General features: G+C 55.8%; 1 protein-coding gene across 4 annotated transcripts in view; it reads left to right on the top strand.

Moving 5' to 3' along the window:
* Window positions 1-2,180: 2,180 nt before the first annotated feature.
* The window catches only part of LGR6 (leucine rich repeat containing G protein-coupled receptor 6), a 118,981-nt gene continuing 96,183 nt past the window's right edge, over window positions 2,181-24,978 (top strand). The window contains exon 1 of one of the 4 annotated variants that reach the window (XM_053909055.1): window positions 2,181-2,737. In XM_053909055.1, the coding sequence (XP_053765030.1) occupies window positions 2,526-2,737 (212 nt within the window). In that variant the 5' untranslated portion in view covers window positions 2,181-2,525. Of the gene's footprint in view, window positions 2,738-19,514; window positions 19,736-19,853; window positions 19,971-24,978 lie in introns of those variants that run through there. The other 3 variants (XM_019431590.2, XM_053909056.1, XM_053909057.1) reach the window with 3 other exon arrangements.

The raw sequence follows: 24,978 nt of genomic DNA, 5'->3' as shown, positions 1-24,978 counted from the left end.
CCCCCCCCCCCCCCCCCCGTGTGCAGCAAGGACCAATCCTTGCCTTCTGTTCCCTTCTCCTTGCCTTCGCTTGCCTTCTCCCGCCATCCCCAGCTGTCTCCACCTGCCGGGGTCCCCAGGGTCCTCCTCAGCCACTGTGTGCTGCCCCGTCAGGGTGCAGGCGTTGTAACCACACTGACGTGGAGGGCAGGGGCCGGGAGCTTTGCTGCTTCCACGGGGGGCTGTGCCTCGAGCCAGAGTTGCTGAGTTTTCTCTGCTCCTTTGCTCCCAGCTTCCTCCCCTCCGCCACAGGAGGGAGGTAGGAGAGAAGGCAGTGAGGGACTTTTGGAGGAGAGAAAAACCGGGAGGGGGAACAGAAAATAGGGTGGGGTTGAGGCCCCCCCAGAGGTATCCCACACTCTTTGGGACTCAACTGCACACCGTGCGACATGATATGGTCTCATAAGCTCCTGTCTGACTCCCTGATTAGACTGCACAGTATTGGATGGCAATGTGCCTGACGCTGGACACCAACTGTCCCTGGTGGAGGGCCCTCGGGCGGCGGAGGGGACACAGAGAAAGCCTGGACAAATCGGAGCAGGAGGCCCTGAAATGCAGTTAGGTCCCCAAATGAAAGGGGAGCCACAGCTCCCACTGGCCAACCTGAGTTCCTACAAGAGTACAAGGGGTCAGAGGTCAGAGAGGGCGTTTCTCAGCCCTGGCTGGAGAAGGGCGACAGAGGTAGGGCTTTCTGCTCCATCAGGACCCTTCCCAAGATGAGGTTAGACCCTGGTGCTCCCCGCCCCCTCCCGGGGGAATGGATATGGTGTTCTCTTCCAAATTATGTTTATCAAGAGTCAGAGGTTGGCCCCATAATGACCCTCAAACTGGAAGACTGGAGACTAGCTCTGAGCCCCCCAAGCCTACCATGAGGGGCTGCTGCTGAGGTCCAAACAGGGCACAGCCATGGCTTTTCCAGTCTGGGCCCCTCACACTGGAGCAGCGGGAGCTGCAAAGAGGCAGGGGAGTGGAGCCAAGCTATGGGTGAATGAAGCCGGAAACTCAGGCAGACCTGGGAAGGCAGGGGCAGCTCTGATTTGTGGGTCTTTCTGGTAATGGGAGCCCCTCAGTCCCTGGGAGGTTAGCAGCAGAAGAGAATGGGAGGGTGTGTGGGGGGGGAGAGGGTGATGTGAGGTATGGAGGGGTATGGAGGTATGGGGTGGAAGGAATATTGGCTGCCCCTGAGGTCTCCAGACTTCGGGTACACACTCTGGATGGACCATGGGAAGAGGGCCCAAAGGGGGAGACAGAGCCTAGTTCTAGCTCTGCCCTGGGGCTTGGCTCAGCGTGGGAGAGACCACAGAAAGCAAAAGGCTACACGAAGGAAGAACAGCCAGCCCCAGGTGGTCTAAGAAGAGAAGAGGGACTTGAACCCACCTTTAGCCACCATCCGCTCTGCCCCTCAAAGCCCTGGGCCGCTGACCAGGAAGGACCCTGAGATTCCCGCCTCAGGGTGGTGGTTGAGATGCAGCTGCAGCGCTGGCCTCCAGGTGGCGCCAATCCGCTGACTTTCAGGAAGCCTCCGACAACCAGCCCGGCTCAGTCTCCAGTCCATCTACCTAGCTCCGTCCGGGGACAGGATCAAGGCGATCCCAGGGCCTTAGACGTGACTGGGGCTGCCTGCATGCAACGTACACTCGGTGGGTGGAAATCCGCACCCCTGTCTTTGGTGGCAGGGCATGGCTCCTCAGTGAGAAGACCCCTCTTCGTTGCCTACCACTTTTCTCTCTCCATACCTTTCACGGCCTGATCCCTTTGGGGCAACGCCTCACTGCCCTCCTCCAGGAAACAGGGTGACAAGGACAGACTCTGAATTCCAGTTCTGGGGCTTCACCCCCCCCCCCTCCCCCCCAGCCGTAAGACCTTGAACAAATCACTTCCCTCTTGGGTCTCAGTGTGGAAAATGTGGTAGAGGGTTGGGGGCCTATGGGAACTCTTAAGGTTGCTTGCATAGGGCCTCCTCCAAGTCCCATGTGACCGGGTGGCTGACCCTGCAGGCAAGAGGGTCCCCAACCCACAAGTGTAGGCCCTGGGGACATCACATCCTTCCAAACAAGTGCAAGTGCGGGTCCCTGATATGCTCTCTCCGCTCTTTCTCTTAGGGTTTCTTTGCCTTTTTTTTTTTTTTTTTTTTTTCCTTTCCTGGATGAAATTCCTGCCAGCTCCGAAGGAAGGAGGGAAGGGGAGCGAGCCGCAGCGCCGAAAGTTTCCTTGACTCCTCCTCCGCCTGTGTCTCCCTCCCTTGCCAAGCCCAGCCTGTGAAACTGAATAACGAAGATCACTCAACAATGCCTGCCCCTCTCTGACTGCACCGACCCGCGCTCCCCGCCGCTGCCGCCGACACCCAGCAGAGCCCGCGGGGCGGTCCCCACCGACGGCGCTGCCCGCCGGCCCGGCCGCGGGCCCCAGAGGCGAGCAGCGGCTGCCACCCGCGCCGGTGCGCTCGCCCGTCCGCCCGCCAGGTGCCTCGGCCGCCGGCCGCCGAGATGCCCAGCCCCACCGGACTCAGGGCGCTGTGGCTTTGCGCCGCGCTGTGCGCCTCCGCGCGCGCCGGCGGCGCCCCCCAGCCCGGCCCGGCGCCCGCCGCCTGCCCGGCTCCCTGCCACTGCCAGGAGGACGGCATCATGCTGTCTGCCGACTGCTCTGAGCTCGGGCTCTCCGCCGTGCCCGGGGATCTGGACCCCCTGACGGCTTACCTGTGAGTACTGGCCCGCACGTCCCTCCCTGGTCCTCCCTGGCCGCCCGCTAGCGCCGGCCTCGGTGTAGGGCACCTGCCAGGCTGGTGCCGGGAGGCGCGGGCATCCGGGGAGGGCTCTTCCCCTGACAAGTGGACTGCTGCGGGACTGGGGTGGGGCGCGGCTGTGGGAGGGGGCGAGTCGGACTGAAAATCAGGCTGGCCTGCCTTGGTGTCTCAGTGGCTCCCGTCTGGGGGTTCACTGTGGGAGCTCAGGCTTGGTGAGAGGTGGGTGTCTGGACCCTGGAGCTGGAGGGCCCCGGGGCTGGCCGGCTCTCCTCTTGCTGCTTTCGCCTCCAGCACGGCAGTGCCCAGGAAGGTGGCTGAGGACAAAGCTGACTGAATTGGTGGTGGAGGAGAGGGGAGGGGCTCCAGTGGGGTGCGGAGATCCTCCTCTCCTCTGCCCCGCAGGGAGAGCACGGCCGTGGTCGTGGTGAGGCTGGGTGGCCTTGGTGGGGGGACCCCAGAAGCTGGGAGGGGGGACCCAGAAGCTGGGAGGGGGGCCTTGCTCACTCTTGGCTTCTCCAAAAGGGACCCTGTCAGCACCATCTCCCTCTGCTGAGGCCTCCTGGCTCCCCCAGGGGCCTCCCTGAAGTCATGTCCCAAGAGGCCGTGTTGGAGACACTAATTTGTGGGCAGGCGCCGAGGCTGAAAACCAGAGAACCATTTTTAGAGCTGAGTTGGGGTGAGATGGCGTGTGAAGGGGACCCTGTTGGGGGCAGCTGTCCTGAGGAAGGCTCAGAGGCTTCCCCTCAGAGCCTCGGGGCTGGGGGCACTCACTGCTCCCACCTGCGCAGGAGGAGGGTGTGAGAGCACATTCCAGACTACCTAACTCCACCTCCTCCCCTGCTCTGGGGAAAGGAAACCTGCTCTCCACCCCCCCACCCCCCCCCCCCCAAGGCCCAGCCCTGCCCAGGCTCCTTCACCTTTTCTTAAGGAGTTCAGGTGGGAAAATCTGGGACCATCTGTCCCAGGCGTAGGCTGTGGGGCTCCAGGACCTGGGATCTCTGAGGAAGAGGGGGCTGGGCTAGTTTTCACAGGGGTCCAGCACGTGTTTGTTGAGCTCAGGGTGATCAGTTGTGATGGTGTCCTGGCAGCATGTGGAGGGTCCGAATTGCAACCCTTCATGGGGCTCCCCTCCCAATCCTTCTGTCCTTAGTTGGATGTCCCTGTTCATTTGAAGAGACATAGGCTGGGGACCAGGGCAGGGAGTGAGAGGAGAAAATAGTGTCCATATTCCAGAAGGGCAAATTGAATCCTTCACGGCCCAGGGGGTGAAGGCAGGGGCAGATACTCTGAGGACTGGAGGGCTGTGAGGGTGTCCCTGCAGCTGCCAGAGGAGGACTGACAACCTCCATGCCTGCGACAGCTAGGGTGACCCCACTTTTAGCCATTTTATATATTGGGGGTATATGACATTGTTTTATTTGAAGGCAGGATTCTGTGGCTAGAAAGAGTTTGGGAATGGCATCTGTAGAGTCTTTCTCTGGGGGTGGGGGGAGCAGAAGGAAGGTCCCTTTCCTGACTTGAAGGAGCCTTCTTCCAGAGATTGGTTGCTCCTTTCTCAGCACCTATCTTTCCAGATGGACCCTTTTTCTGGAAGAACTTGGGGAAGGAGAGGTACAATGTCGTGGGCTCCGGAATATTGGAGGGAGGTGGTAGAAAACCATGTCCCCTGCCCTGGGTGGCAGAAGGATCCCATGTGGAAGGTGGATGAAGAGGTCTCTGCTGGGGGCAGCTGGCCTCAGGGGGGCTCAGGGGAGGAGCCTTCTTTTTTGCTTCTCAGGAGAGCAGTCTGGTCACAAATGCATTGAAAGTGGAGCAGGCATGAGGGTTGTCACTGAGAAGAGCAAAGACAGAGACATTGTGGGGCTCCTTTCCTTCTTAGCAATGATAGGAAATGCCCAACCTGGCCTTGCCTCAAGGAGCCCAACTCTAACCGAGGCTGGTGCAGATTTGCATTTGATGATGGAACCAGCAGTGCCTTTCTGTCTGGGCCCCCAAACCCTGGTTCCTTCCCAGTTCTGCCACCCACTGAGTCACTGAGCTCCTCTAAGCCTCGGGCTCGTCATTTGTATATGGAAGGAAGTGGGTGGGTAACAGGGAGGATTAAATGAGATAATATGCCTGTGTAAATTCCCCAGCGTGCCTGACACACGGGGGGGTGGGGGTGGGGTTGTAGAAATAGTGGCTGTTATTATAATGCCTGCTGTTGGGTGGAGATGGATGCAAGCTCCCAGGACCCTTCACACGACAGGGAAACTGAGTCCAGGGAGGATGAGTATGGAACTCAAGGGAATGGTCTGTGGCAGGAAGAAAAGTGTGTGCTAGGGACTCAACTGTGGGTGCTAGTCTTGGTCAATGCTTGGTTGTTCTAGGGGCCTGGGATCCAACCAGTTGGTTGACAGTGGGGGGGGGGGGGATGGGAGAGGAGTGGACACTTCAGTCTTCCTAACACAGGGTCAAGAAGGAGAAAAGTAAGATTAAAACACCTGGTGTCCAGAGCAGGCCAGACGGTTCTTGAAGATCCCTAGAAGGAGCCATAGGTTGAACCCTAGGAGGCACCAAGAAACTATGGGCTCCAGAAGATACCTGCGGGTCCTTGACCTGCCCCGGTAAAAAGTACTTCACATCTGTTTCCCCACCCTGGAAAGGTGAGAGTCTCTCCTTCTAGCCAGCTACCCTTCATGGTGCACACACCTCCACCTTCCTCCACCTTGGTTCTTGGGAACACTGGAACGTCTTCTTTACACCCAGCTGCTATCCTCTGCTTTGACACCCAAGTCCAAAAATTATGACTCTTTTGGGGTCCGATGCCAGCCCTGTTTGATCAGAGTTGGGAGGACAGACTTCAAATACCCATGGTCTTTCAGGCATCTCTCATTAAAAAAAAAAGAAAATCTCCCGAACTGAGTCTCCACGAGCCTCACTGGAGTTTGGACCTTGTCCCTGGGTAGGGCCTGTTCTGGGAGCCCACCTGGAGGAGAGGGAGCTTTGGCATTCTAGTCTGATGGTGACGTGAAGACATGACGCCTCTTGCCGTATTCCACCCCCCAGACACACAGCGAAGGGGCGGGAGGGTCCGGACGGCAAATACTTGTCCCCGAGCGGGAGAATCTGAGTAGTTACCCTGAGCTCCTCCTCTTGCTCCCAGAGTCAAGCGGTATCAGGGGCAGACGGTGGGAGAAAAACTGCCTTGGGAGATTGTAAAAGGCCCTACACTTGCGGTTACCCCTGAGTACCCCTAGCCATCTCCCACTTTTCCTGCTCCCAGGGCTAAGGGAGGGGCTGCCCCTCCATGCAGCCTTAGTCAGACCCCTTATCAGCCTCTTGGGACTTCGCTCCCCTTAAGACCACCCGTGTTAACCACTAAGCTTGTTTGAAAGGTCAGATGGTGTGTGTGTGTGTGTGTGTGTGTGTGTGTGTGTGTGTGTGAATTCTAGATAATCTCCATCCTCTTCATCACTGCCTGGGGGATGTCCATGACCAGATGGAGGCGAGCTGCTGGGGGAGGGCAGAGGGATTGAGAGCATGGGCATTGGCCCCAACAGACCAGGGGAAGAGTCATCACGAAGCTGTGTGAACCTGGACCAGTTGATCTGTGACTTAGTTTCCGCACCTGTAAGTGGAGGAACCTCATAGGGCTGCTGTGTGGATTCGCTGAAGTAATGTTTGTAAAGGGTTTGGCACAGTGTGTGGCTCGTGGGAAGGGCTCAATCAGTGTCAGCCAGTGTTATTAGGGTGACCAGGGCCAAGAAGTGTTAGCCATGGAAGTCTTCCTGGAGGGGGAAGTCCTGGAGCTAACCTTGGGAGGAGAGGAGGAGCACTGTTCTGTCGAAGAGTGGAATGGTGTGCGCGCGCGCGTGTGTGTGTGTGTGTGTGTGTGTGGCCATGAGAAGGAAGAGTGGCTGGCAAGGAGACAGAAGTCGCTATGCTGGGAACCCAGAGTAACTGTAGTTTTCTGCTGGCTGGTGCGGTCTTAGAGTGTCAGGGGCAGGAGGGGGGGCAACGGGTGAAAGACCCCAGCCTACTCCCAACATGCCCAGATGGGCCTTGCAGGGCCTGTCACATGAGGACACAGGGAAACGTGCAGCCTCAGTGGACGAGAACCGGCCTTGGGCAGCATGAACCCCGGGGGCGCAATGTGCCAGTCTCATTTCTCACCTCCAAGGCTACCTTTCCTAGGTGGGGCCTTGGAGCCCGAAGGGAAACTAGAAAGTCCCCCTTTCTAGTAGATTCTAAGAGCCTGAGCTGTGCCCCGCCTTTCTGAAACTTGGGATTTGGGAGTTCCAATCCTCAGTCCCTCAGTTGCCGTGATGCAAGCTCCCAGACGTTTCTGGACCTCAGTGTTGACACATTTCATTGAAAACCTAGAAGAGGAGAGGCAGGGAGAAATCAACTCTGAGCCTGCTCTCCTGATGCGGGAGGGAGAAAGCCCCCAGGGAGAGCTTGGAGGAGGTGGGCAGTAGGAGAAAGGGACAGAGGGAAGGTGGGGGGTGGGGTGCGGAATCTGGGCAGCACGGAGACCAGGGCAGAGAGAAGGGCGAAGCAGGGGAGAGTGATTCCAGGAATGGGCTGCCAGCCTTGTTCCAAAGAGGAGCCTGAGGGGCCGGGCCCATCAGAGGGCAGTCCTGGGGGGGTCGCCGGAGGAGAGTGAGTATGTGAAGAAGCCAACACCCCAGTTCAAAGGAAAGGCAGGAAACAACCCTAGGCAAAAGAAAAAGGAAACCTCTTTGCTCTGGCAGCAGCGGGCGCTGGGCGCGGCCGGGTGGGGCGGCTGGCGGAGGAGAAGAAGGCCTGGCTCGGAGCAGAGCTGGCCCCCCAGCCCGCCCCCCGCTCGGCCCCCCCGCCATGTCGTGGGCCCTCAACCCTGATGGCCCCACACGTGCCGCAGCCCGCTTCCCACACTGACCCGTGCCCACCAGGCAGAGACACGCATAGGGCACAGGACAGGGTGCCACGTGGGGAGGCCCTGCCCGGGGACCGCGGGGCTCTGGCTCTGCATGCGGGCTCCAGTCCCCGCCCCACCGTCTATGAGCCGCGCGTCTCTGGACAAGTCACTTAACCTCTCCACCGTTAGTTTCCTGCAATGATCAAATGAGGCAAATGATCTACTGAGGCCCAGAAAGAGAATCAGAGAGCCACCTGTGACAGGGTGGGGATTTAAGGTGCCAGTGTGATCTTCTTCAGTCCCATCAGGTGGCCGGCCCACCTACCTTCCTGCCTCCCTCCCTCCCTCCCTCCCTCGCTCCTTCTGTACTAATAAAGTCCCCTCCCGCTGACCTGCAGGGAAAGGGGCCTTTCACAGAGCCTGGTCTGCTCTTGGGCTTCCAGCCCCGGGATGATGGAAGAAGTGGTCCTCCTCACAGGGACCCCTGAGGAGATGCACCCTGGCCTGGCACCTGGTGGGAGACTCTCCAGAGAGGAGAAGTCTAGGCTTCCAGATCACTCCCGTCTGGAGAGTCCAACTTGTCCCCGGAAATGGAAGTTCCGTGAAATTAGAGCCTTCTCTGGTACGGCCTTAGGAAAGGAAGGGATTTCTGCCCTGGAACATGCCCTAAGGGACCGGTAAGGATTCTCCTCAGAGCTCTCAGCCCTACTGGGCTGTGTGACCTTAGGCTAGTAACTCATTCTGTTGGGTGCAGGGCCAAGGACAAGGAGTCCTAGTGGCTGGGGCTTTGGGAAGGTACAAGAGACGGGGGTGGGGGGGGGGTGGGGGAGAAATTTCCAACCCTCTTCCTCATATTGGGAGTGATTTCTTTCAGCCAAACTGAAATGGATGCATTGACTCAGGGGCTGTCAGAATTGTGGGAGCCCCTTCGTGCTAAGTAGTCCCTTGCTTAAAAAAGGGGGTGGTCCCTGATTTCTAATGACAGTTCACGTCTTTCCTCCCGCCCTTCAGACATGGGAGAACAGGTCTCAGGAGGAGAAAAACACCCAAGAGGCCAAACTTGGGCAGGGAGCAGAGTTATTTTGGAAGCAGCAGAAGGACATGGTGGGGGGAGAGCTACGGGGTTGGCAGTGCGCCCCCCGGAGCCATGCCAGAGCAGGCCACGGGCGGGCTGGCAGCGGGCAGGTGGGGGCTGGGCCTGGCTGCTCAGCGACAGGGCACCTCCAGAGCTGAGGTTTTCTTTGTGCCACTGTCTTCTTTCTCCTCCAGAGCCACTAGAAAGTCCTGTCTTTTGAATTCCCTGGGACCTGGGCCCCCTCTGATTAATTGGGTGAGATACAGAATCTAAGGCTGAGGCCAGGGAAACATAAAACCTGTGCCCAGTTTTATGCCTCTCCTGTCTGCTGGTGGGGATGCCTTCACAGCTGATGTTTTCATTCCCTGGACTGTAACTTTTCTTCTAGGAAGAAACCAGATTGTCAGGAAGGTCATTCTTGGGGCCCAGACAGACATATCTAGAAATTGCCATTGTGCCGGTGTCCCTGCCTCCACTGATAATGGTAACAGATGGCACGTACCGCGTTTATTTGAGCACTCCCCCGGCATCGTCTCATTGAAACGCTGGGAGAGAGGTACTGGTGTTATCCCCATCTTATGGATGGAGAGACTGAAGCTTTTAGATGTTAAGGGTCCGGCCTGAGGCCACCAGCCAGTGATTGCTCGTACCAGGATTTCAACCCAGGCAGTCTTTGCCCTGACCACTGTAGTGCCCTGCCTCTCAGGGGGTCAGAGCTGGGGGCTTCTGAGTCCTGAGGGGATGGGCAAGACTCTGGGCATGTTAAACTTGCAGGCTGAGCCGTTCCTCAAAGCCTATTTCCAGTTTCTTGTCTTTCTCAAGTGCCAGTGGCTTCGTTCCCCTCTTATTGGCCAGCAGTGTCTCGGGGCTCCTCTCTGGGGCTGCTTGAAGGGAAGATGTTGGGTCCTCTGTGAAGCAGTCAGGATGGGGATAGGGATGTGACGGCAGACGGGGTAAGTTGGCTCACTGTACCAGATGGTCATGGGGCGCGTCCCCCAAGGACCAACAGTGAGGTCAAGAGCATTTCCAGGACAGGGAAGACTGGGCTGGCCAGGGGAGGCCCTGGAGAGGGAGGAGAGGCCCATCCTGAGTCCTGCAGAACCGGGAGATTCAGCCGGGGAGTGGGACAGGGAAGGCTCTCCAGGAGAAGGGAAAGCATGGGCCTCGAACACAGAACACTGTGGCTTCTGTTCCTTGATCACGACAGCCTTTTCTGTCTCACTCCTCAAGGCAGGATATTCCAGAGCAGGGCTCTCAGCCTTTTTCTCCTTGGGCCACACTTAAACACACACACACACACACACACACACACACACACACACACTCACTCACAACTGATTCAAGGTGTTTAGCAGCTGGGATAAATCAACTAGCCTGCTCCCAGCCAAAGGCATCTAGCCAACCCCAGGCAGCATCTGGCCCCCCAGGGGCCGATACCTTCTCAACACACCTGGAAACACTGCTGTGGAGGAAGAAGCTCTTGTTTGCAGGCTGACTGCACAGGTTCAAATCGCATCTCCAGCACTAACTCGCTGGATGGCCCTGCCTGATTGATTCTTCACTTTCCTGAGCCTCCACTTCTTAGCTTCGACATGGGCGTAAGAACACAAGCTCTTTGAAAGATGTTCCTAATCTGGCAGCGTGCTCAGCACACAGCAGATGCCCAATACGTGGGAGCTGTTGTTATTACCCACTCTGATCTCTCCGGGGAGAAGCACCTGGCAGGAGAAACTGAGGCAGGCACAAGGTGGCTCTGCGTCTCACCTAGGCACCTCTGTCAACCTAGGGCTTTGGTGGGAATGAGACGCAGAGGGTTGGCTCTAGAACACAGTTCTCTGCATCCTCTCCTCCAGTGTACCCTCCCCTTTGCCCTTGGAGGTGCTGGAGGAGGTGGAGCGTCCCTGAGAGTGTCCAGACAGGCGGATGGGAGGAGGGTGCTGAGTGCCTTCCATTACACTGGTGTCAGGGATTTGGACACGGTCCCTAGGCTCAAAGCCAAAGCAGTGAGACCACTGAAGGGGGGCGAGGGCAGCAGTGGTTGTGCACAGGAGGTGCCATCACCGCTCCCATCTATCACCCCAGCCCAGTACATTGCTGGGGTCACCACAGGGCAGGGAGGGGGTGCTTGTTTAAGTGGTCTACGGAGGACCAAGAATGTCGAGGTTTATTCCACTTCCCCGTATGATTTGCAAGCCTGAATTGTCCCCCGACCTGAGTTACCATTGACTCCTGGGAAACGGGCCAAAGGCAGCAGCCGCTAAGGGGCTTTTAACACCTCCTGTAGGAAGGAAGCCTTCCCAGGTTGACCCAACCTAAGGATTCTTTTCCCCAGGTCTCTGGGTCTCTCGCAATTTGCTTCATGTTCCTTTGCATAGAAGACTGTGCAGGGCAGTGGGGATATCTCTGTGGGTAGAGTGCGTTCAAGCCCCGTCTAAGCACTGTTGCCAAGGAGCGCTGTTCCAATTCGGATAATACCCTCAACCCCAGCTCATGTTGAGGTCTCCCTGTCCCTTTTGTTAATGGTCAGTGATAATGCCGCTCAAACTGTCAAGCTGTGTGGGGAGCGAACATTCATTTGTTCACTTAGCGGACGTGGGCTGTCTGCTGTCTGAGAGAGCGCCCTGCTGAAGGCTTCCTCCTGCATCCACCCTGTGGGGCTGGTGTCCTCCTTCCTCCCCTTTCAGACAGGGAGCGGGAGAGGGGGGACACCCAGTGAAGAGATAGAGCCAAGGTTGGAGGTAGGCTTGGGGGCTCCAAAGCCCGTGCTCTTTCCTCTGCCCTGGGGGCTCGGAGGAGGAGATAAGACAGACACACGGGTAACTGTGACACATTTCAGGGAGTGAGGCGTGCACCACGCAGGTCCAGATAAGGAACAGCGGGGCAAGCGCACGGAGGAAGGAAAACTCATGCCTAACTGATGCCATCGACGCAGAAACCCCTGGAGGGGCAGTTGTGCAAGGGAAAAACCACAGGGGTGGGCGTTAAAAGCCCTAGATTGACGCTCATTTGCAAAACAGAATAATCATCTCTCCCTGATGAAGTGGTTGTATTAAGCAAGGTCCTGCCTGGAAGAGTGCTTAGCACATAGAGGATGTTATTTCCCCTGCTGTGAAAATATCAAGTAGGACTGCATAGTTGTGTGTGTTTATGGGGTGTGTGTGTCCATCTGTCTGTCCACCTGACAAAGGCTGTCTGCCTCATCAGATTCAGGGCGCCTGAGGGCAGGAGCCATGTCTCTTTGCATTAGAAGTTGGAGCTCCTAGGGGAAGAGGGGCCATACCTCAGTCTGCACACAGGGAGCTTCCAGAAGGGCAGGATCTGTGCTCCTGGTTTCCTTCCTCTTAAGACCACATCACAACTCTCTTGTTCAAATGCCAGCATACACACACACACACACACACACACACACTCTAGTACCGGCCCCTACCTGCAGGGGGCACTCTGAACAGGGCCACAAACAATACAGGAATATGCATTCAGTCTTTCTCCCTCCCCCTTAGCTCCAGATCTGGGGCAGCCCAGGGGCGGGGGTGTCTGAGGATGGGGAGGTGGATCGAGTGTCCAGGGATTGCGAAGATTGAGGCAGGAAGGGGCCGTAAACGAATCCCTTGCCTTTGTGGTGGACAGAGCCGATTAGGAGGCTGGGAGGAGACAAGAAAGGAAGGGGACTATTGTCTCCGACAAAAGCAAGAGAGAACCAGAATTGGGACAGGGCCTGGGCTGCCCGCCCTCACTTACCTGGGGGCAGACCCAGGAGAGTCTGGAGCCAGGAGCCAGCTCGGTTCTCAGCCCAGACTGGACCCCAGCTCTCCCAAACACCAGCCTTGCACTTGTGAGCTGGGTGACTAGGGCGAACCCCCTAAACCAAGGCCCGCTTTACAGACATGCCTCCTCTTCAGTCACACAGGCCCTTGTCTGGGTTCACGCTTTGCTGCCACCACCATACAATTCGTAATAATTTTGTAACTAGCAGCCCTGCATTTTTATTTTGCCCTGGGTCCTGTAAACTGTTCCACGCTGACCCTCTCTGAGCCTCCTATTTCTAGTGTGTAGGATGAGGAATCTCTTAACCAGCCTCTCTTTCCAAGTGGTCATGAAATCAAATGAGACCCCTTCTCTGTGCTCTGTACTATGATCCCTAACATGCCAGATACGGGTCTTCTGTTCTCACACTCATGACGGACGTGGGGACAGGGCAGGAATGGGTGGGGGGAGGGGGCGCCTGAGGGACACCACAGGGTAGAAAAGGCAGCCTCTGTCCAGAGGCACCTGAGGTGGCCTCGGGGCTGGAAGGCACACTGGGTATCACTGGGCTGGAGACGATCTTTGGCCTGAGCGTGGCATCTGCAGGGGGCGAGGCTGAGGGGGTGCCTGTGCCGAGGGGAGGCACAGAGACCACCTCATCCTGGATGAGTCACTTGTCACACTCTGGTGGGCAAGACCATTGTTTGAACTGGGAAGGCCTCTGTGTGTGTTTTCCCCCTTTCCAGTTTTTCATAGTTAACATTTTTTTTTTAAAAGAGATGGAGACAGAGCACGAGTAGGGGAGGGGTGGAGGGAGGGAGACACAGAATCCTTAGCAGGCTCCAGGCTCTGAGCTGTCAGCACAGAGCCCGACGCGGGGCTCGAACCCACGAACCGTGAGATCATGACCTGAGCCGAAGTCGGACGCTTAACCGACTGAGCCACCCGGGTGCCCCAGTTTTTCACAGTTTAGCAGAGTAGTTAAATGTATGAGCCCAGCTCTCCAGGGCTCAGACCCTGCCTCTGCCTTTTACCAGTCTTTGGGGAAGGATTTACTCTTTGGTGCCTTAGTTTCCTCACCTGTACATGATATGGATGTTAATGATACCCACCTCCTAGGGCTCTTGGGAGGGTTGAATGAGTTAATAAATGGAGAGTGCTTAGAACGGTGTCTGACGCATAGTAACCTCAATGGGTGTGAACTATTATTATTCATTTATTCACCTGACAGACGTTTATGGAGTGTGTGCTCCCTGGCAGGACAGCTGTGCTCCGCACCCATATGATATTAAGAGTTCTCCACCTACAAGCCACAGCGGCTGGTCCAGGGGGGAGACAAAGATTTAGTGCCACCCTGTGTGAGCCCCCCTCAGGATATGCTCCCACCCCGCTGCACTGCCCTGTTCTCCCCCCCCCCCACCCAACTGTCCCACCCTTCTGCTGTGGTTTTTCTTCCTACTGTGCGGTGAGGGGCTGCACATTCTGGAAGAATGGGGGGGTGTCAATAGGTCTCCTCCTCCGATTTTGTCTGAAACTCCCCTGCCCCCTGCCCACCTGTAGCTGTAGGTCTGCTCTCTGTTTGGTGGAGTTGAAGTCAGGAGACCCTGGGCTAAAATTCTGTCACGGCCGCCAACTTGCTGAGTGCCTTTGGACAAGTCCTCTGGTCTCTTCAGGCCTGCTTCCTGTTGGGCTGGCAGTCCCTGATCCTAGGATGTCGTAGAGAAAAATGATCACGTATAAATACGGAGGCAGAGGGAAGGGAGGGGGAGAAGGAGCACAAGTGAGGCCATGTCGAGACGGTGGGATGAGGAAGGTGCCAGGGTCCCCGGAGATTTGCAGCTTCACTCAGTGAGACTTGAGATCCCGGGGGCTGGGACAAGGCATGGCCATCACCAGCACCTCCAGGGCTGCGTGCCCAGCCAGAACAAGGCCCCCCATTAACTATGTGCAGCCAGCGGAAAGAGGAATGCCCACCCCCCCGCCAGCCGACGCCACGCCAACCCTCGTTTCGCTGCTGGCTCCCCTGATCTGAATGCAGAAGCCCAGGGTGCCGCCTCTCCCTCTGCCTGCCCTGCCTCTACCTGCCAGAAAGTATTAGCCTCACCCTCCAGATTGGCATGGGGGTGCAAAGGCACCATGCTGCGGGGGCCCGGGGGACCTGCTGGGGGTGGGGCTTGGGGTCAGGAAATACCTGGGCTAACCCCTAGAACCCTGGTGTGCCCAGTGCTGATGGACAGCCCCGGAACCTGTAGGGGGGCCGGGGGCGGGGGCGGGGGCGGGGAAAGAGCATAGTAAAAGGAAGAGGTTTGGAAATTCAGACTCTTGCCCCGGGAGCCCTCCTGAAGTTTTGCTGCAGCCCCCAGCCCCTAACCCTGGCTGGAAACCACCGCACACGGACAGACCAAGTCCTTCACCACTCCACCACTCGTTCAGTGTCGCCCCTCAAGAGCGTGATCACTGGGAAGTTCTTCCTGGTGTCCCTCCTCCTTCCTGCTGCACTATCCCTGAGTTTCCTTCCTGTTTTGGGCAGAGGGGAGAGAGCCAGCAGCTACCCCTGCTTTGTTAGCCTCAAAGGCCCTGGTGGATGGACTGGAGGAACGTGAGCACGGAGGCAGCCTCAGAGGCAGATGTGGTGTGGTCCCCAGGGATCCTGGAGGGGCTGCTGAGGCCGCGGAGGGTCTCTGCCCGCCCCTCCACGGGGACCACAGAGCACTGCAGCTCCCTGCCCCACAGCACTCAGGGCTGCAGTCGGCTGTCCAGTGCCCCTGTGGCCCCAGCGTGCGGGGAGGGGGCAGAGTTGGTGAGTGGAGCGAGGGCCAGATTTCAGCCTCTGCTTGGCCTCTCGGCCAGGCCACAACTGGACCTCTCTGTGAGTCAGTCGGATCAATACTTAGCAAAAAAGTGATTGAAAAACTATGAGGGGCTGCTTACAGAAGATTTATGCCATCTAGTCCCTTGGATCTCCCAAAGCCTTTTTACTCTAAGTACGTGCTTTAGACCAGCAGTATATTTAGACCACTGGGAACTGCGAGAGTGTGCGAAAGCTCAGGCCCTACCCCAGACCTACTGAGTCGGAATCTGCATTTCAGAGCGTGCCTGGCACTTGCCCTAAAGCTTATCCTTGCAATAACTCAGGTCATCAGTTCAGTCTCTGGCCAGCCACTCTCCCCCCACTCTCCCACCCAGAATTGCTTTAACCTCATTTGTACTCGGGTGACGCACCGTTGGCTTACGTCTAGGGTGATAAGAAAGAGCCCCTAGGACATCACTGTGAGTTACTGCAAGGATGTGGTGGAAAAGTGGGTCCAGACAACAAGTCTGCAGCTCTGGGGGCCAGTCTTCGGAGAAAACCAGGGAAACAGCAGCTTGATTTAGGATGCAAGGGGCTGACTGAGATGTCTCTGCTTCAGGAAAACCTTCCCCAATCCCTCAACCTGGGAGAGGGCTCCCCATGGTGTCCTGCTCTGCCCCAGGGCTTGTCCCCTCTGGGTTCTAACTTCTGTCTACTTGTCTGTTTCCCAAACCACGCTGGGTGCCCCCAGGAAAGCAGGGCCCCAGCTGCCAGTGCCCCCTGGCATCCTCAGCGCTGGCATAAGCGCCTTGCACATAGGTGCTCAAAAATATTGGTGGAATGAATGAGGAAAAGAATGAATGGATGAATAAGCTAATGAATGGCCAGAGGCAGGAGGCACAGAGCAGAAACCAGCCTAGGCTGAAGCAGATGTGCTCGCCTGAGAGAGTGCCGGGAGGGAGGCCACCCTCGTCAGACCTGGTGATGGCCCTAACCTGGCTCCCCCACAGGCCGGAGGTGTGGCATCCAACCCAGACGGCTGCGGTGAGCACGGAGCCGTGCTGGGGAGCCTCTTAAGCTGCCAGTTAGCCAGCTCGTGGCCAGGCTTGGGTTTCATTAGAGTGAGGCATCTGTTCTATAAACCCTTCTACTTAGAAGCTTTTGCCTTTCCTGTTCGTTCTCCTTACTATTTTTTTCTTTTTAAAGAACACTTCTTTTGAAAATTTCCATCCAGTTTCAAACAAGCTAAGACAAAGGTATGTGCCTGCCCCTGGGCTTGGATGCAGAGAGGGCTCCAGTAACTTGAGGTTCTTCAATCTCCTGTTGCGTATCCGGTTCTCACCTAGGCTCTGAAGGTCCAAGATGAGTAAGCCCCGTGGTCTGCGTTAAGAGAGATCTCAGGCTGGTGGGTCAGAAAGTTACCACCTTGGAAGTGCTTAGATGAGGATATGCACAGGTTGGTTGTGGGGGTACTCAGGAGGTGGGGGGCAGCAGTGGAGAGGAACGTGTCCCACCATGGAACCCTGTGACAATCCGGGCTGCTGGGGCCCATGGCCAGGGAACTCTGGGAGGGAAGCATGAGAACACCAAAGCCCTTGGCCATGCCAACAAATGTCGGCGAGTGTTTATTGAGCACCTACTATGTCCCAGAGCCTGGGCAATGTACTAGGGATACACAGATGAAAATGAATCATGGAACTAAATTTCTGATTTAAATTCAATAAGGTAGAGGGGTGCCTGGGTGGCTCAGTCGGTTGAGCAGCCGACTTCGGCTCAGGTCATGATCTCGCAGTCCGTGAGTTCGAGCCCTGCGTCGGGCTCTGTGCTGACAGCTCAGAGCCTGGAGCCTGTTTTGGATTCTATGTCTCCCTCTCTCTGACCCTCCCCCGTTCATGCTCTGTCTCTCTCTGTCTCAAAAATAAATAAACGTTAAAAAAATAAAAAAAAATAAATTCAATAAGGTAGAAAGTTGAGAAGTGTTGACAAGACACCATGGGCATCCAGAGGGAACTCTTAGCCAGGGTTAGAGCTGGAAGCCTTAGTCAGCTTAAGGTTCAAGGAAGAGTCTTTTCCAGAATGAGTCTCTCTCTTTTTTTTAAACTAACTTTTTATTTAAGAATAATATACAGGGCAGGGGCGCCTGAGTGGCTCAGTCAGTTAAGTGTTTGACTTCTGCACGGGTCATGATGTTGCAGTTTGTGAGTTCGAGCCCTGCGTCGGGCTCCATGCTGCCAGCTCAGAGCCTGGAGCCTGCTTCGGATTCTGTGTCTCCCTCTCTCTCTGCCCCTCCCCTGCTCACGCTCTGTCTCTGTCTCTCAATAACAAATAAATGTTAAAAAATTTAAAAAAAGAATAATATACAGGGCAGAAAAGACTACCTGTCACCTGGTAAATGTTTACAAGCTGAATACACTGGCATCAGCAGCACTCAGAACAAGAAACAGAATGTCCACAGCTTTCTCGAAGCCCTCCACCTGCCATGCCTTCTAGTCTCTACCTGCCCCCACAAGGGTAACCGCTGTCATGATTTCTAACAACATAGGTAAGTTTTGCCTGTGTTTTGCACTTTATATAAACAGAGCGCTATTTTATATGTGGCTTCTTTCCCTCATTGTGTTTGAAGATTTGCCCAGGCCACACTGTTGCTTGCAGCCATAAGTCACTCACACTCGCCTGCCGCACGTATTTGCTTTGGGAGAACGCAGCACGGTCCATCCATTCTACCGCTGATGGGAGCCTGACGCTTCCCAGTGTGGGGGCATTATGGATAGCGCGGCCATGGTGGTTTTGTCCAGGCATCGGTGAGCATATGGATGTGTTTCTGTTGGTTATACACCCAGGAGTGCAAGTGCTGGGTCACAGATCCCGCGGTGGGGTCTTCAGGGTCAGGATGAGTTTCCTAGGTGAGGTGTGGGAAGGGTCACCAGCTTCGTCTGTGGCATCAGGAGGGAGGCCAGTGGCGGAGGAGAGGGACGGGGCAGGGAAGCCCGCAGCAGGGCCACAGGGACCAGCAGTATCCCGAGACCCTTCTGACTACTTACTGTATACTTTCCAGTGGCTCCTATTACAAACTACCGTAAACCGGGTGGCTGAAAATAACAGGAATTGATTCTCTCACATGCTGGAGGCCAGAAGCCCAGAGTCAAGGTGCCAGCAGCACGACACTCACTACAGAGGCTTTAGGGGAGAATCCACCGCACCCCTCTTCTAACTCGTGGCGGCTGCCAGCTTCCTGGGCTTGTGGCCACATCACTCCAATCTCTGCCTCTGTCTCCCCATCAGCTTCTTCTCTGTGTGTGGCTTATAAGGGCACTTGTCAAGGGCCCACTCAAATGATCCAAGATGCTCTCCTCATCTCAAACTCTTTTTCTTAATTACCCCTGTGAGGACCCTTTTCCTAACTAAGTATGGTCACATTCACAGGATCCGGGGATTAGGACACAGACATCTTTTGGAGGGGCCACCATGGAGCCTAGTGTACCACCCCTCACTGCCATCCTCTGTGTCCCAGCCCAGTTCCCCCCTTTGCAAAGCTCTCAGGCCACTTTCTAATGGCCAACCTGTCCCTGCTGGCCACCACAGGCCAGGCTTTCTCCTGATCTTCAGGCACTTGAGATTCTTCCAGCACTAACGTCCAAGGCTCTGTCCAGCTGTGTCTGTGGTCCTGCAACTCTCCTCAGGTTGAGGTGTCCTCCCTGTCTGCACACACGGGCACACATATGCCTCCTCCGTGCTCAGCGAGGCTCTGCACACAAGGGCACTAGGAACAAGGAACTTAGGCTGAAGACATCTTTCCAGCAGAGTCCGGTCCAGCCCAGGGCACCTTGCCCATGGCATGCCGGTGGCCAGCCCTTCTCCATGTCCCCTCTCCCCAACATCACCACCTCAGAGGGAACCTGGCTATTACCTTGTCCCAGGGCTTCTGTGGTAGTCCTGATTACACACACACACACACACACACACACACACACACACACACCACAGGGAGGAGGGAGGAGCTTGGAGGAAGGGGAAGGAACCCAGCCCTTTGCTCTTCCTTGGAGGAGGCCTGGGAGACAGGAATGCCTTTGGCTGGGGGACCCTGGCCAGAGATCAGAAGATCAAAGGATGCGAAGATCAGGGCTGGGGCAGGTGGCACTCACTTGGAAGCATCAGAGAGAAGCAGCAGCTGGTGCCTCCTAAGGGCAGGGCTGACCCAGAATGCCCTCCCCCTCCCCTCCCCTCCCCTCCGCCTCCCTGCCCCATTTCCATTGTGACCCTACTGTGCTGCTCCCCCAGGAGGCAGGGCTCTAGGGGTTGAATGCGGGGGAGAGATGCTAACTAGCATCTATATGCCACTTGGGAGGCACAGCCACTACCCCCGACACACAAGGACACTCTCACGCAACCCTCACAATTCCCGTAAGAGAAACCGTTGCATAACGCGTTAGAGATGCAGAAACCGAAGCTCAAAGAGGAAAGGTAACTTGTTCAATGTCAAACAACTGGTAGGTGGTGGGGCCAAGTCACAAACTCAGGCAGGCTGACACCGCAGCCCACTAAACTACTACACCCTAATGGAAGGCGCGGAACTCTGTTCAGTTCAACTGCAGCATGATGGAGTGAGGCTAGACTTCGGGAGGGACTCCTTGCCGGGCAGGGATGTTAGATCCAGCTCTTGTATCTAGTCTTTCTACAAGTCTGACGAACCAAACAGGTAAGGGGTTGGAGAAGAGAGTAGGTTGTTGGGGCACAAGCCAGAATGTAGGACACAGGCAGCAGGACAGGAGAGAATCAGCAAGAAGGAGGCAGGAATCGCCCTGGGGACCGGGCATGCGGGACCTCAGGGGCCTGACGGGACTCTGGATGGCAGGACTGCCCTCCCACCCCCACCGTGGCCGACTGGTGAGCAACAGCAAGGTGAGGCGAGCCAGCCCAGGTGGGCTTGGAGGAGGGGAGCTGAGTTCCAGAAAGTTCCACTGGTCCTCGAAGCCCCTGGGAGTGAGACTCAGAGCAAGACACTTCCCGAGGGGTGGGGCCCTCCTGGGCAGACCCTCATCCCTCTGCATTGTTCCCAGACCTGCGGCCTTGGCCCTGTTTCTGGGCCCTTCCAGCCCCAGGGGCTCACGCTGCCAGTGCCCGCGGGGGACCGAGCTGCCTCGCAGTGCGCACCAGCTCCTGTGTGCAGCTGGGTTCAACAGAGCAAAACGGTGGGGGGTTGGCTCTGCCATTTATTAACTGTGTGAGTAGATGTGAAGTAACTTAATATTTCCCAGTCCTCCTTTCTTCATTTAAAACGGGAATGAATAATGCTTCACTCCCTGGCTTGATAAAAGGATTAAATGAAATGAGACCGAGGACGTGCCAGAGCTCTATTGAAAGGCATTCAAATAGAGGGGAGCTGGAGAGGCAGAGGGGAGGGGTTGGACACGATTTGGGACTTTGGCATCAGAGGGATCTTGATTTTGCTGGGTCTCATCTGTAAAATGGGTCTGTAAAGCCTTTGGCACAGTGTCTGTCACAGCAAAGGTTCTGAGCTTGGCTTCTGCTCTCTCCCACTAGATTCAGGTTGAATCTGGGACTGGGTCCAATTTCGAACGCCTCCTGACTAGGGTCTTGGTGCTGCCCCTGGCCGGGGTGGGGGTAGGTGGCAATTGGGTGCTCCTTCTTGTGTCTGTCCATGGAGGTAAGTGGAGTTGCTGGGTTGGGAATAGGAGGAAGGGATCCTAATGTGAAAGGAAAACTTCCATTTGGGATGTGAGGGTTGGGGGGGGTGGGCAGGGGAGGGAATGTGGTTCTTAATAGAGGGGCCTTTCCTCTGTTTTCCACCCCCAGACACACCCTGCCCCTTTATCAGGTAAAATAAAGGGTAAACGTAAAATAAAGGGTAAACGCAGCAGGATCTCAGCTAAACAAACAGGGCTCAGGGCTGTGGTCTGCACACAAAGGGGACTCCCGCCCTCTGGCGGCCCTAGTCCTTCCCACCTGTGCCTCCTCAGCTCCCCACCCCACCCAGCCCTTCTGGGGGCCCTGGGGGGGAGCTCAGGGATGTCCAGTTCTGAGGAGGGACACATAGTTCCTCCCCTCAGGGAGGTCTTATCCGATGGAATGTCACAGTCCTCTTTAAGGTGCTTCCGGTCTGATAGGGCAGATAGAAGTCACCCGTACACTCCCACGTACAGAAATGATGCCCTTCTAGATGGAGCCAGAGATCAGAATAAGGGCCAGAAAAGATGCTGGATGGTGAGTGGAGACCAGAGCTTGACCCGATTAAGTGGACAGGTCCCCAGATGCATAGCCACTGCTGCCTTCCCTTGCTAGGTTTATGCCCTACCCTCCTCCTGAACATCTGTCTTACATACCTCCTCAGTCTTCCTGGCCAGGGTCTACCCATGGCATGCTCAGCCATCCTTGCTGCATAGAAAATGGACCTTGAAGCTGGTGGTGGCGACGGCGTGTGTGTGTGTGTGTGTGTGTGTGTGTGTGTGTGTGTGTGACAAACACAGGTAACTGGGAGTCATGGAGAATCTCCCAGCCTGTGTGGGGAGACCAGGCACATGAATGAGCAATCTGAGACTAGGAGATGACAGTTTGTAGTCTAGGACAGGATTGTGTGGCCCAACTCTGTGACTGAACCCTCTGAGACCGGAGTCAAAAGGCTGTACGAATTAGTCTGAGGAGGCCCTGTGACATCCAGCTGCTTGGTCCCAGCACTCGCCACTCAGGCTTGTAATTGTCCACGGTCTTGTCCTTGTTCCAACTGGACTGGGCTCTTTGAGGTCAGGGATCATACATTGGCCTCCTGGCTGTGCCGTCAGAATTTGAGGAGACCTACACCGTACAGATGAAATAGCAATGCCACCCTGGAGTGACATTACCTGACTTCTGTGGTCTTTTCACCCGGGGCTAAAACTAAAACCAAAAACCAAACAAATGAAAAAAACCCTTCTACTTTTCTCTCACCTGACTTCTAAGAATGTCTCCCGCCCAGGGCACCTGGGGGGCTCAGTCGGTTAAGCGTCTGAGTTTGGCTCAGGTCACGATCTCGCAGTCATGGGTTCGAGCGCCGCATCAGGCTCTGTGCTGACGACTCAGAGCCTGGAGCCTGCTTCAGATTCTGTGTCTCCCCCTCTCTTTGTTCCTCCCCAGCTCGCTCTCTCTCTCTCTCTCTCTCTCAAAAATAACTCAACATTAAAAATGTCTCCTTCCCTTGCCCTTATCCCTCCCTGCCCTACCTGAATTAATTGGGTCACCTGACGATGATGCTCTGGGTTTCCTGTATCTCCCTGGTTCAGTCTGACTTGAGCAAGTCTGGCCGTTGCTTAGCAACCACAGGGGAACCTTCTCTCCCCTTACAAATGAGCTCCGAGTCCAGGTGCCAGGACCTCCCCGTCCAGCTCTCCAGCTTCTCTCTTACTGTCCACGACTCGCCTCCGTTCCCTGCCCTCCTGCCACTCCAGGCAGGCTGGGAGACATGGTTGTTATAAACAAGGGAGCCAGAACATGACACGATGAAGCAATAGCCCTTTTATTTAAAACTACAGCACTTTTCTCACTTTGTGTAAAGCCTAAGAGAATGTGCTGTGCTGTCATGTGTATGAAGACAGATACACTTTATCCTGATTGGAGTACACTCCCTTGTTTGGAAATCTGGGAAAATTGCAGAAATCCAAGAGAACTTTGTGTTAACGAGTGTGCTTAGAATCTCAAAGACAGCAAGTACCACGTCATCTCTGATAAGGAGGTGCCATCTAGGGGAATCAACTGGGCAGGGAACGCTGCTTTAGAAAACCCAAGACCAATGTGGTGGGGTGGAAACAGCATCGCCCTGGGGCTTAGGAGACCTAGTTCTCACTGCCATTAACTTGCTCTGTGACCTTAGGTAACTTTGTCCAGCTTTGGATATTTCCTCATTTGGAAACTGATATCGAGCGCAGGGAGAGGGAAGCACCTTTCATTCGTGGGGTGTTTCGAAATGCATGGGGTGTTCTGGAGGGTCGCAACAACTGGGAGATGCTACCCGCATAAGGAGGGATGCTAACAGCCCCGCAGTGAATGACCAGTCCGGTCCTCCCTGCCGATGAACCCCTTCCCCCACTGTGTAACTCGGGGCGGTCTCTGGATGCCTCCCGCGCCGAGCTCAGTTCTGCAAGCTACTCATGTCTCATATACACCCCACCCTCATTTCTGCCCCAGGAAGCCAGCCTGGTTTACCCTATCCCCCTTCTGTGCTTCTCTCTTAGTCTCGAGTCTGGACACACACTTTTAATTGGGATAGTGGCTGCAGGAGCAGCTTGTAAACCACAAAGCAGAGTACATATGTGGGTTTTTTGTTGTTACTCTGTGAGTAAACAATCCTTCCCCAGCAACACTGTAAACTCCTCCAGGGCCCAGACCCTGCCCTGTGCTTTGTCTCCGTCCCCTGCCTAGCACTGTGTCCAGAGCACAGCCAGTCAGGAAATAATGACCTGTAGGGCTGGAAGAGACCTTGGTACTGGCCTAATTGAACCAGGTTCCCTGATTCCAGATTCCGTGTTCTTTCCTCTTCACCCTGTCACCTGCCTCTCTTGTTGACAGAAGAATTCAGCAAGTATTCTCTGAGCACCAGAGGGTCCCCGTGGCAGCCAGCCTATCTCCCGGCCCTTTTCGGGGGGAAGGAACCCCCTCCCCATTGGGCTATTTCTACACTGGCTTGTCCTGCTCCCTACCACCCCCCGACGGTTGCCCTGAAGGGAAAAGGCCAAAGAGAAACCTGATGGTCCACTGTAGGTATCTGAGGGATCCTTCAGAGGAGGGCCCCACTCTGGCCTTTTCTAGAGGATGCTGAATTAAGAGACGAGTGAACATTGTTAGCGACAGGTCCCATGGATGGTGCATCAGATTGGAACTAAGCACCGACTGGGTTCTTTATAGAGGGTATGCCCTCAAAGAGCAGTGGGAGAAAGTCAAATCAGACAACAGGAAGAACTCCCCGAGAGCGAGGGTTGTCAGCCCCGGGAAGAGAAGCTGGGGAAGGTCGCGTCATCTATCTCCGTCGGTCATGCGATCTTTGGATGTTTATTGCACACTCTTATTTGCCAGGTGTCCCGCTAGGACTGGAGGATACAGAGAGGACTAAGATTAAGTCCTCGCCTTGAAGAGGCTCATAGTCCTATGGGTCATTATATACTAATCATTATAATTCAGTTAGATGAGTGGAATATTAATAAGGCATATTTATTAAGTACTATGTTTTCCATTTAGTAACGGGTAATTCTCACTACAACTAGTGTGAGGCAAGTACTATTATTAGCCCCCTTTCCCAGATGGGAAAATGGAGGCTTAGAGATGTCAAGTGGCATGGCCAGGATCACGCAGCTAATTAGCCTTGTGCTGGGGTAATAATGAAGGCGGGTGCCATGCTAGGTGCATGGCAGGAGCTCAGAAATCATCGCTGAGGGAGTGTGGACAAAATATTGTAGGCGCACAGGGGGTGCCACACTAGCTCTGCCTGAGGGGGCTGGGCAAGCCCTCATCAGGGAGGTGACCTTGGGGCGTAGCCGTGCCTGGGAACAGGGGTTCGTCTCCTGGTCACTCTACCCGCCTTTTCCCCGGCTGCAGAGACAGGCAACCTTAGCCCACAGTGGAGACAACACCAAAGGGGGCCCAGCTTCCTGAGCATCTTCTCCAGCCAGGTGGGGACAGTCCTCCAGGCCTGTCCCAGCAGAACCCAGGGGCTTCGCCTT

The sequence above is a fragment of the Panthera pardus genome, unplaced genomic scaffold (genome assembly GCF_024362965.1).
Source record: "Panthera pardus isolate Hobbes unplaced genomic scaffold, ASM2436296v1 HiC_scaffold_21, whole genome shotgun sequence".
Lineage (NCBI taxonomy): Eukaryota > Metazoa > Chordata > Mammalia > Carnivora > Felidae > Panthera > Panthera pardus.
The sequence above is the reverse complement of the archived record's forward strand: the minus strand, read 5'-3'. Positions and strand labels throughout refer to the sequence as shown.